The following is a 13,673-nucleotide window of genomic DNA, read 5'->3' on the forward strand; positions in this document are numbered from 1 at the left end:
GCCAGTGATATTTGTTTGCAGTGTTCCTCCCTCCCCACAGCACGACTGAACAAGTGAGCCTAAAAAAAGTGACCACCACCACTCCCCTTGTGTCAGGGCAGAAATTAGACACTGAAGAGATCAGCAAACAGAAGAAGTTAAAATAAACAGAGGGAACTGCCTTGGAAGTGACAGGTGCAATAGATTAAAACCCTGTAGTTAGCACTGACTACCTAGGAAGGGGCCTATAGACCTTGAGAAGTATAAGCCAAATCAAGGAACTATCTGAAAATGAACAGACCCCATACTGTCCACAACAGCTTCATAGAAAGTCCTAGATATATTTTTAATACTACCATTTTTTAAATTAAAAAATATTTTAAGTCCTCTATTACTCCTTTAATTTTCATAACCTACTATTACCTTGCAAGAAAAAAGGGACCCCGTTTTTAAAGCAAACTTCATATATATATATATATATATATATATATATATAATAATTTTTGTGACTTTTTTTTAATATTGTATTTTTGAGACTCTAACCTCTACTCTAGATTTTTAATCTTTGCTTTTTGGTATTTGCTATCAATTTTATACCTTTAAGAACCCAATCTATACTACTCATTTTTACTTGGGAGAGAGATCACTGGCTTGATTGTTCTCTCCCCCTTTTGACTCTCCTTTTTCTCCACGAGGTCTCCTCTATCTCCTGCCTCCCCCTTCTCTTCTCTACCCAAATCTGGGAATCTCTTTGTGTGTTCTGGGCTGTGGAGAACACTTAGGGAACTGATTACTGGCTGGATCTCTCTCTCCTTTTGATTCCCCCTTTTATCCTCCTGGCCACCTCTGTCTCCTTCCTCCCTCTTCTCTTCTCTGTGTAACTCTGTAAACATCTCTGAGGGATCCAGACTGTGGAGAGCACAAAGAGAAGTGATTACTGGATAGCTTGCTCTCTCACCTTTTGACTCCCCTCTTCTCCTCCTGGTCACCTCTATCTCCCTCCTCCCTCTTCTCTTCTCCATGTAACTCTGTGTACCTCTCTGGGTGTCCCTCACTATAGAGAAAATTTTCTTCATTAACCTATATGTTTTATCATCGGTGCTGTACAGATAGAGAAGTCTTGAGGCTACTGTAAGAATAAGACTGAAAACCAGACGCAGGAGGCTTAAGTCCAAATCCTGAGAACACCAGAGAACTCCTGCCTCTAGGGAACATCAATCGATAGGAGCTCATCAAAAGCTTCCATATCTACACTGAAACCAAGCTCCATCCAAGGGCCAACAAGTTCCAAAGCAAGACACATGATGCAAATTCTCCAGCAACACAGGAACATAGCCCTCAGCTTCAACATACAGGCTGTCCAAAGTCACACCAAACCCACTGACATCTCAAAACTCACCACTGGACACTTTGTTGCACTCCAGAGAGAAGAAATCCAGCTCCACCCACCAGAACACAGACACAAGCTTCCCTAACCAGGAAACCTTGACAAGCCACTCATTCAACCCCATCCAAAGCAAGGAGCCCCCACAATAAAGAGGAACCACAAATTGCCAGAATACAGAAAGGTCACCCCAAACACAGCAATATAAACAAGATGAAAAGGCAGAGAACTACTCAGCAGGTAAAGAAACAGGATAAATGCCCATCAAACCAAACAAAAGAGGAAGAGATAGGGAATCTACCTGATAAAGAATTCCAAATAATGATAGTGAAAATGATCCAAAATCCTGAAGACAAAATGGAGTTACAGATAAATAGCCTGGAGACAAGGATTGAGAAGATGCAAGAAATGTTTAACAAGGACCTAGAAGAAATAAAAGTCAATATATAATGAATAATGCAATAAATGAGATAAAAAACACTCTGGAGGGAACCAATTTTAGAATAACGGGGGCAGAAGATAGGATTAGTGAGGTAGAAGATAGACTGGTAGAAATAAATGAAACAGAGAGGAAAAAATAATTAAAAGAAATGAAGACAAATTCAGAGACTTCTGGGACAATGTTAAATGCCCCAACAGTCAAATCATAGGAGTCCCAGAAGAAGAAGACAAAAAGAAAGACCATGAGAACATACTTGGGGAGATAATAGTTGAAAACTTCCCTAAAATGGGGAAGGAAATAATCACCCAAGTCCAAGAAACCCAGAGAGTCCCAAACAGGATAAACCCAAGGTGAAACATCCCAAGACACATATTAATCAAATTAACAAAGATCAAACACAAAGAACAAATATTAAAAGCAACAAGGGAAAACAACAAATAACACACAGGGGATTCCCATAAGGATAATAGCTTACCTTTCAATAGAAACTCTTCAGGCTAGAAGGGAATGGCAAGACATACTTAAAGTGATGATAGGAAAAAACCCTACAACCCAGATTACTGCACCCAGTAAGCATCTCATTCAAATATGAAGGATAAATCAAAAGCTTTACAGATAGCAAAGGCTGAGAGAATTCAGCACCACCAAACCAGCTCTCCAACAAATGATAAAGGATCTTCTCTAGACAGGAAACACAGAAAGGGTGTATAAACTCGAACCCAAAACAACAAAGTAAATGGCAACAGGATCATACTTATCAATTACCTTAAATGTAATTGGGTTGAATGCCCCAACCAAAAGACAAGGACTGGCTGAATGGATACAAAAACAAGACCTCTACATATGTTGTCTACAAGAGACCCATCTCAAAACAAGGGACACATACAGACTGAAAGTGAAGGGCTGGAAAAAGATATTCCATGCAAATAGAGACCAAAAGAAAGCAGGAGTAGCAATACTCATATCAGATAAAATAGACTTTAAAACAAAGGCTGTGAAAAGAGACAAAGAAGGTCACTACATAATGATCAAAGGATCAATCCAAGAAGATATAACAATTATAAATATATATGCACCCAACATAGGAGCACCACAATATGTAAGACAAATGCTAACAAGTATGAAAGGGGAAATTAACAATAACATGATAATAGTGGGAGACTTTAATACCCCACTCACACCTATGGATAGATCAACTAAACAAAAAATTAATAAGGAAACACAAACTTTAAATGATACAATAGACCAGTTAGACCTAATTGATATCTATAGGACGTTTCATCCCAAAACAATGAATTTCACCTTTTTCTCAAGCACACATGGAACCTTATCCAGGATAGATCACATCCTGGGCCATAAATCTAGCTTTGGTAAACTCAAAAAAATTGAAATCATTCCAAGCATCTTTTCTGACCACAATGCAGTAAGATTAGATCTCAATTACAGGAGAAAAACTATTAAAAATTCCAACACATGGAGGCTGAACAATACGCTGCTGAATAACCAACAAATCACAGAAGAAATCAAAAGATGCATAGAAATTAATGAAAATGAAACAGGAGAACCCCAAACCTGTGGGACACTTTAAAAGCAGTGCTCAGGGGAAGGTTCATAGCAATACAGGCATACCTCAAGAAATAAGAAAAAAGTCAAATAAATAACCTAACTCTACACTGAAAGAAACTAGAAAAGGAAAAAATGAAGAACCCCAGGGTTAGTGGAAGGAAAGAAATCTTAAAAATTAGGGCAGAAAATAATGCAAAAGAAACTGAAGAGACCATAGCAAAAATTAACAAAGCCAAAAGCTGGTTCTTTGAGAAGATAAATAAAATTGACAAACCATTAGCCAGACTCATCAAGAAAGAAATGGAGAAGAATCAAATAAATAAAATTAGAAATGAAAATGGAGAGATCACAACAGACAACACACAAATGCAAAGGATCATAAGAGACTACTATCAGCAACTATATGCCAATAAAATGGACAACTTGGAAGAAATGGACAAATTCCTATAAAAGTACAACTTTCCAAAACTGAACCAGGAAGAAATAGAAAATCTTAATAGACCCATCACAGGCACAGAAATTGAAACTGTGATCAGAAATCTTCCAGCAAACAAAAGCCCAGGACCAGACAGCTTCACAGCTGAATTCTACCAAAAATTCATAGAAGAGCTAAAACTTATCCTACTCAAACTCTTCTAGAAAATTGCAGAGGAAGGTAAACTTCCAAACTCATTCTATGAGGCCACCATCACCCTAATACCAAAACCAGAAAAATATATCACAAAAAAAGAAAACTACAGGCCAATATCACTGATGAACATAGATGCAAAAATCCTTAACAAAATTCTAGTAAACAGAATCCAATAACATATTAAAAAGATCATACATCATGACCAAGAGGGCTTTATCCCAGGCATGCAAGGATTCTTCAATATCTGCAAAACAGTCAATGTAATACACCACATTAACAAATTGAAAGATAAAAACCATATGATTATCTCAATAGATGCAGAGAAAACCTTTTAAAAAATGCGACATCCATTTATGATAAAAGCCCTCCAGGGAGCAGGAATAGAAGGAACATGCCTCAACATAATAAAAGTTATATATGGCAAACCCACAGCAAACATTATCCCCGTAGGTGAAGAATTGAAAGCATTTCCCCTAAAGTCAGGAACAAGACAAGGGTGCCCACTCTCACCACTACTATTCAACATAGTCTTGGAAGTTTTGGCCACAGCAATCAGATCAGAAAAAGAAATAAAAGGAATCCAGATTGGAAAAGAAGAAGTAAAACTCTCACTGTTTGCAGATGACATGATCCTCTACATAGAAAACCCTAAAGACTCCACCAGAAAATTAATAGAGCTAATCAATGAATATAGTAAAGTTGCAGGATATAAAATCAACACACAGAAATCCCTTGCATTCCTACACACTAACAATGAGAAAACAGAAAGAGAAATTAAGGAAACAATTCCAATTCACCATTGAAACAACAATTCCATTCACCCTTGCAACAAAAAGTATAAAATACTTGGAGATATATCTACCTAAAAAAAAAATACTTATATATAGAAAACTATAAAGCACTGGTGAAAGAAATCAAAGAGGACACTAATAGATGGAGACATATACAATGCTCATGGACTGGAAGAATCAATATAGTGAAAATGAGTATACTACAGAAAGTAATCTATAGATTCAATGCAATCCCTATCAAGCTACCAACAGTATTTTTCACAGAACTAGAACAAATAATTTCACAATTTGTATGGAAATACATAAAACCTCGAATAGCCAAAGCAATCTTGAGAAAGAAGAATGGAACTGGAGGAATCAACCTGCCTGACTTCAGGCTCTACTACAAAGCCACAGTCATCAAGACAGTACGGTATTGACACAAAGACAGAAATATAGGTCAACAGAACAAAATAGAAAGCCCAGAGATAAATCCACACACATGTGGACACCTTATCTTAGACAAAGGAGGCAAGAATATACAATGGAGAAAAGAAAATCTCTTTAACAAGTGGTGCTGGGAAAACTGGTCAACCACTTGTAAAAGAATGCAACTAGAACACTTTCTAATGCCATACACAAAAATAAACTCAAAATGGAATAAAGATCTAAATGTAATACCAGAAACTATAAAACTCCTAGAGGAGAACATAGGCAAAATACTCTCCGACATAAATCACAGCAGGATCCTCTATGACCCACCTCCCAGAATATTGGAAATAAAAGCAAAAATAAACAAATGGGACCTAATTAACCTTAAAAGCTTCTGCACAACAAAGGAAACTCTAATCAAGGTGAAAAGACAGCCTTCAGAATGGGAGAAAATAATAGCAAATGAAGCAACTGACAAACAACTAATCTCAAAAATATACAAGCAACTCCTGTAGCTCAGCTCCAGAAAAATAAATGACCCAATCAAAAAATGGTCCAAAGAACTAAACAGACATTTCTCCAAAGAAGATATACAGATGGCTAACAAACACATGAAAAGATGCTCAACATCACTCATTATCAGGGAAATTCAAATCAAAACCACAATGAGGTACCATTTCATGCCAGTCAGAATGGCTGCTATCCAAAAGTCTACAAGCAATAAATGCTGGAGAGGGTGTGGAGAAAAGGGAACCCTCTTCCACTGTTGGTGGGAATGCAAACTAGTACAGCCACTATGGAGAACAGTGTGGAGATTCCTTTAAAAACTGGAAATAGAACTGCCATATGACCCAGAAATCCAACTACTGGGAATACACACCAAGGAAACCAGAATTGAAAGAGACACGTGTAGTCCAATGTTCATTGCAGCACTGTTTATAATAGCCAGAACATGGAAGCAACCTAGATATCCATCAGCAGATGAATGGATAAGAAAACAGTGGTACATATACACAATGGAGTATTACTCAGCCATTAAAAAGAATACATTTGAATCAGTTCTAATGAGGTGAATGAAACTGAAGCCTATTATACAGAGTGAAGTAAGCCAGAAAGAAAAACACCAATATAGTATACTAATGCATATATTTGGAACTTAGAAAGATGGTAACGATAACCCTGTATGTGAGCCAGCAAAAGAGACACAGATGTAAATAACAGTCTTTTGGACTCTGTGGGAGAGGGCGAGGATGGGATGATTTGGGAGAATGGCATTAAAACATGTATATTATCATATGTAAAACAAATCGCTAGTCCAGGTTTGATGCATGAGACAGGGTGCTTGGGGCTGGTGCACTTTGATGACCCAGAGGGATGGGATGGGGAGGGTGGTGGGAGGAGTTTCAGGATGGGGAGCACATGAACAATCGTGGCAGATTCATGTTAATGTTTGGCAAAACCACTGAATATTGTCAAGTAATTAGCCTCCAAGTAAAATAAATAATTAAAAAAATAAAAATAGTTTTTATTGACTGAGCTTTCCTAAGAACCAGACGTAGCACAAACATTTTCTCACACAGTTACATCTTCACAGCAAATCTTTGTGACAATGATTACCAGACCCAGTTTAAAGACAAGGACACTAAAGTTTGGAAGCCAAGTGAAGTCCTTAAGGCCCCACAGTTGTATGAGGCAGAGCAGGAATAAAACTACTGGTCATGTTGACACTTGGTCTACACACTTAAACATTCTACCCTTGTCTGCCTCCTGAATGGTTTCCTGGGACCCTTTACACATTGCAAGTTCTCTCCAGATTCTCTCTCTTTGATCAACCAACATTGCATCTTGGAGACAAAGGCATATAAAGTGGAATCTACATGGATACAAAGCTTAGTACTATTTTGTAAGTATGCTGTCTGGAATGTGTACAAAGAGCATACTCAAAGGAAGGGTGGAAACCAACAGGACAGAACCAAAAAATGTGATGCAAAGGTTTGCTTGGTCTTTGTTCAGATGTGCTTCCAAACATTATTGGCAGAGCCAAGAATAATCTAATGTTATTTATTTAGAGAGTTATTTTATGTACACAAGGATACAAATTTTTCTTATTGAGAAGCATTAAAAATAATGTAGGGCATATTTCTAAAGCCTTGCATCCAAGGACTTTACAGACATGCCCTTTATTTCTGTTAACTAATCTCACTTGGCCATTTCAGAGATGAGTACCATCAAAACAGAAAACTTGGGAATCTAAGCTCATTTATTTTCTACCATAACCACAAGGCATGAATCTAATAGCCAGAAGAAAATTTTAAATATGGGGACTGAATGCGCTAAAAATTTCTTCCCATTTTTCCTTGAATGGGACACCTTCAAATAAAAATTGTTTTAATTGTAGTATAATACACATAAAATTTACTAGCTTAACCACCTTTAAGTGTACAGTTCAGTTTAGTTGCTCAGTCATTTCCAACTCCCTGCGACCCCATGAACTGCAGCATGCCAGGCCTCCCTTACCATCAACAACTCCCGGAGTCCACCCAAACCCATGTCCATCGAGTCAGTGATGTCATCCAACCATCTCATCCTCTGTCGTCCCCTTCTCCTCCTGCCTTCAATCTTTCCCAGCATCAGGGTCTTTTCAAATGAGTGTATAGTTCAGCAGTATTAAATACCTTCACACTGTTTTACAACCATCACCACCTTCCAGCCACAGATCTCCTTTCATTTTGCAGAACTGAAACTCTGTACCCATTAAACAACTCTTGCCTCCCAGCAACTCCTAGCACCCACTAATCTAAATCCTGTATCCATGAATTTAGTACTCTAAGTACCTCCTATTAGTAGAATCATACAGTATTTGTCCTTTGTGACTGGTTTATTCCACTTAATTTAATTTCATCAAAGTTCATCTGTGTTGTAGCATGTATTGGAATTTTCTTCTTTTTAAGGCCAAATAATATTCCACTATATGTATATGCACCACACTTGATTGATTCATCTGTCAATGGACTCTTGGTTGCCTCCACCTTTTTGCTGTTGAGAATAATGGTGTTATAACATGCATGTAAAGGTATCTCTTCAAGACCTTTCTTCCAATTCTTTTGGGCTTATATTCTAAAGTAGAATTGCTAGGTCATATGATAATTCTATCTTTAAATTTTCTGAGCAAACACCAACTTGATTTTCATAGTGGCTGCACTATTTTACATTCCTATAAGCAATGAAAAAGGTTTCTAATTTCTCAACATCTTTGCCAACACTTGTCATTCTCTTTCTCTCTCTCTTCCCTTTGATAGTAGACATCTTAAGGGTTGTTAGGTGGCATTTCACTATAGTCTGAAAATACTATCTTGATTTTTAAAAGTACTTAGAGTAATTCCAGGTATTTTAGAGGCCACAGGTAGGTAGTAACAGCTGTACCTAAGCCCAAGTTCTCCTTCCCTTTGTGTGCCATGTTCTATATACTTCCTAATAAACAAGCATTTCAGGGCACATTACACCCACATTTCAGGAAGCAGAACTACCTGGCTCATTTTGTCTCATCTCCTCTCTGTTTTTCATCTCAAGACAGTATTTTTCTGAGCTTTCATTGATGGGCAAATGATTATTGAGTATATTAAAAAAAATCAAATTATTTTTTTAAAAATCAGTTAAGTCTGTCAAACCAGAGGGCAGGATGGAAGATGAAGACACAGGATCTAGGTTGCCTTTTGCTATATGCCTGGAGGATAGTAATGTCTCAGTAAATATTCCCAGAATTATGTTGAGTGAATGAACCACAAGGAATGACAGGAGTGTCTACTGTGCATATAGTCCAGTCTCCAAAACACTCCCTGAAAATTATACTTCTTTAAGATGCAGAAGAAAAGAAAACAGAATCAGAGTCCAGGAAAAGACTGGCCAATGGCCAACTCAATGGTCTACCATCACAGCAGTCACATCTGGGTCTACATGAAGCATTTCACACTTAGTGACCTATTATGTTTTTTGTGTTTTTTTTTAATTTTATTTTATTTTTAAACTTTACATAATTGTATTATATTTTCACAACAGCTCAAGGGGTTGGTACTGTCAGTTACCTTATAAGACAGAGAAAACTGAGGTACATAGAGACATAATTCTGAGTCCCCTGCTCTACCTCACTATTCTGTACTCCCTCCCTGGTGAAAATTATTCACTAATGGATGAATTGTCAAAGTCTCCCCAAAGTATCTATATACCCTGTAATTCTCAAAGCTCCAGTTTCACAGAAAGTTTCACAGCAAAATTCCATCTGTAAGACACTTAAAAGTCATGTTTCCCTATAGGAACCTCTCCAGCACTAAACAAACCATTTATCCTTTTTTTTTCTCAGAATTATGTGGTTATCAGTGGATAAAATTGTGGCAACTGAGGAAGACCGAGTCCAGAAATCTATCTCAGTAAGTTATTAAATCACATGAACACAAAACTAACAAATGAACAAAGAAAGAAAACATAGTATCCAATGAAAATGTCTGCTGAAAATACCTGATGCCAAAACCGTGCTCTATAGGGAAAAAAATGATCAATCCTTTCATGTAAGTTGAAAAGAAAATCAAATTAAAAGCAATTAAACTCAGATACTTTATAAAAAGAACATGTGAGAATGCTCTGATATGCATACCTGAGGTGCAACTGACATTTTCTTCCTTAAATCATGAAGTCCAATGTTGCTTGTCCTGATCCCATCAATCTTAATGTCACCTTCGGGTTCTGACAATCTAAAAAGGGCAGCGATGAGGGAACTTTTTCCAGCTCCTGTTCTTCCCACAATGCCACGCTATAAAGAGACCCAGGGCAATTAAGAATTAACAGGAGGCAACAAACCTAGGAAAACCCTGATTGTTGAAGATGAATTTTCAAAGATCTATTAAATATAAAGAGTAGCCTATAGCTTCTCAAGCATGGTCTTGGTGACATTTTGGGCCGGATTATTCATTGTCGGGGAGTCAGGAGATTGTCATGTGTATTGTAAGATGTTTAACAGTAGCCATGAACTCTACCCACGAGATACCAGTTGCAACTCCCAAATTGTGGCAACCAAAAATGGCAGATATTCACAAATGTCCCTGATTAAGGCTACAATCAAACCAAGCATATGTAATATAGAGTGATTTTTATGTCTTCTTAAAATGTCATGCAGTTTTATTCAGATTTCCCTGAAGGGATGCTTAATATGCTGAAAATTGTTTTCTGTGATTATCACATAGTATCCATTATGTGGTATGTTAAAAGGGGAGACATGTAAGTGTGTGTGGTGTGTGTATACATGTGTATATATGTGTGTAACTAACATTAGTAAATAAAGCAAGATGATTTAAAAAAAATCTGCTGGCAGTGAAAACCCAGCAGTCTCCTAAATTGTGCATAAGAAGTCAACTTTTAAATTAGCTTTGTTTCTGCTGCCTAGGTAATTTGACCTTGTGAATCACATGGGTAACTTTACAGAGATGTCAATAAGTCAGAAGTGTTATACACAAACAAGTACTCACTTTCTCAGGGATCTGTTATTTAAGAGGAATTATTCTTTGGTAGAAAAATGAAATCACTTCCTGATATCAAATATCTTAATTATATTCTATCTTGAAACATTTTAAAATATAAAAGGCAGAATCTTAAAAGACAGAAGCCAATAGAAAAAAATGCACATAATGAGACCAACAACAACACAAACAAAATTTGCTATTTACATGGGACCTTTTATTGAAGAGTACAAAAGGCATTTTATTAACAAATTAATATTTAAATTTGAACCTTGGGAAAATACATGTCAAGTGTCAGTCTATTAAAACCAAAGCAGAGAGAAATTAAGTGACTAATAATAAGATTAAAGAATTAATACAACACAAGTTAAATGCTGGTAAGAAATAAAACTGCATTCACATATGTATGTATGCAGAAACTGGCCTTTTTTACCAATGAGTTTGAAAGTGAAAAAATATATATATATTAATCATTCAGTCTACTCCGACTCTTTGAGACCCCTTGGAATGTAGCCTGAAAGGCTTCTCTGACAATGGAATTCTCAAGGCAAGAATAGTACAGTGGGTGGCCATTTCCTATTCCAGGGGATCTTCCCGACCCAGGGGTGGAGCCCAGGTCTCCTGCCTTCCAGGCAGATTCTTTACCATCTGAGCCACCAGGGATGCCCAACCACAAATTCCCTGAAGGAAGCTTCAGAAGAGATGATTTCATCTCTATTTAGAATCTGGAATTGATGAGGGTGTAAGACATGCTTTTGATCATTTGTAAATCAGTAAAATTTTAAAACTCATAGCTTTGAAGAGAACAATAAATATTTATATGCAATATAATCAGAATTCTTGGAACTTTTCATTTTTCTGATTTGATTACCTCCATTGGAAGAACTGATGTTGAAGCTGAAACTCTAATACTTTTGCCACCTGATGTGAAGAGCTGACTCATTTGAAAGGACCCTGTTGCTGGGAAAGACTGAAGGTGGAGGAGAAGGGGATGACAGAGGATGAAGTGGTTTGATGGCATCACTGACTCAATGGACATGAATTCGAGTAACCTCCGGGATTTGGTGATGGACAGGAAAGCCTGGCGTGCTGCACTCCATGGGGTCGCAAAGAGTGGGACATGACTGAGCAACTGAACTGAACTAAAAGTTTCACAACTTAGTCAAATCAGTCATGGCATTTCAAAAAAGAATTTATATTTATAGAGATTAAACGTAAGAAAAGTGGGTTTAGCTACTTTTATTATCTTACAAAGACAATACAATGTCTACAGGACATTTTGTTGTTGTTTAGTTGCTCAGTCATGTCCAGCTCTTTGTAACCCCATGGAATATAGCACACCAGGCTACCCTGTCCTTCACCATCTTCTGGAGCTTGCTCAAACTCTTGTCCATTGAGTCAGTGATGCCATCCAACCATCTCTTCCTCTGTTGACCGCTTCTCTTCCTGCCTTCAATCTTTCCCAGCATCAGGGTCTTTCCCAGTGAATTAGGTCTTCCCATGAGGTAACCAAAGTATTGGAGCTTCAGCTTCAGCAAAAGTTTTTTCAATGAATATTCAGAGTTGATTTCCTATTGGACTGACTGGTTTGATCTCCTTTCTGTCAAAGGAACTCTCAAGAGTCTTCCCCAGCACCACAGTTCTAAAGCATCAATTCTTTGGCACTCAGCCTTCTTTATGGTTCAACTCTCACATCCATACATGACTACTGGAAAAACCAGAGCTTTGATTCTGTGGACTTTTGTTGGCAAATTAATGGCTCTGCTTTTTAATATGCTGTCTAGGTTTGTCATAGTTTTTCTTCTAAAGAGCAAGCATCTTTTAGCTGCAGTCACTGACCGGTCTGTTGTTCCATGTTCAGTTCTAACTGTTGCTTCTTGATCTGCATACAGGTTTCTCAGGACATTTTGCACCTTATTTTAAACCCTAATTCATATAATACAGATGGACCATTCTCTGCACACAGGCAGGTTGTAATGTATACTTATGTGACTCATGCGTTCTATGTACAGGCAGTCCTCAAAGATATTTTGGATTTGGTTCCAGACAATCTCTATAATATGACTATCACAAAATAAAGCAAGTTATATGATTTTTTTGTTTCTCTGTTCAAATATTTATGTTTAGTCTATATTGTAGTCTACTAAGTGTACAATAACATTATATATTTAAAAAGATGTACAGACCTTAATTTTCAATACTTTATTGCTGAAAGAATGCTAGCCATTATCTGAGCCTTTCAACATTAAAAAAACACTGATCACAGATCCCCGAATAACAAACATAATGATAATGAAATGGTTTGAAATATTGTGAGAATTACCAAAATGTGACACAGGGACTTGAAGTTAGCAAATGCTGTAGGAAAAATGGTACCAATGTACTTGCTTGACATAGCATTACCATAAATGTACAATTGGTTAAAAAAAAAAAAAAAAAGCATTATCTGTGAAGCACAGTAAAAACAGGTATGCCTGTATTTCTGGGTGTTCTCATACATAAATCAACCCATATCAGGACACAAGTGAGTACTCTATCTGTGAGGATGTATGGATATCCCCATGTTATCAACTCTACTGAAACTGAGAGCATCTTTACAAATGGGAGCATTTGCAGACTTTGAGCAAATGGACTGAGATATATAGGGGCACCAAGGGCTGTTCATGATCTTAGGACTATAAACTTCAAACTCCAGCGAGGAGAATTTAAAAAAGAAAAATGGGGGACTTCCCTGGCAATCTAGTGGTTAAGATTCTGTGCTTCCACTACAGGGAGTGTGGGTTCAATCCCCGGTTGGAGAACTATGATCTCACATGCTTCAAGGCCAAAGGCATCTCAAAAGAAAAAGGTAACTCAAAGAAAACCTGGCTCTGGCTATTCCTACAGTTCAGTCATCAAAACTATAGTCTGAATGACTTTAAGGGTAACCAAATGGTTTTGCCAGTTGCCCAAGGAAAATGTC

At 37.3% G+C, this 13,673-nt stretch overlaps 1 protein-coding gene across 1 annotated transcript in view; it reads right to left on the reverse strand.

Moving 5' to 3' along the window:
• Positions 1–13,673, reverse strand: part of LOC129624671 (ATP-binding cassette sub-family C member 4-like) — a 169,240-nt gene that overhangs the window by 34,548 nt on the left and 121,019 nt on the right. The window contains 1 exon segment of the mRNA XM_055542835.1: positions 9,853–10,008. Coding sequence (XP_055398810.1) covers positions 9,853–10,008 — 156 coding nt within the window.

This window comes from Bubalus kerabau, chromosome 12 (assembly GCF_029407905.1).
Source record: "Bubalus kerabau isolate K-KA32 ecotype Philippines breed swamp buffalo chromosome 12, PCC_UOA_SB_1v2, whole genome shotgun sequence".
Taxonomy (NCBI): domain Eukaryota; kingdom Metazoa; phylum Chordata; class Mammalia; order Artiodactyla; family Bovidae; genus Bubalus; species Bubalus kerabau.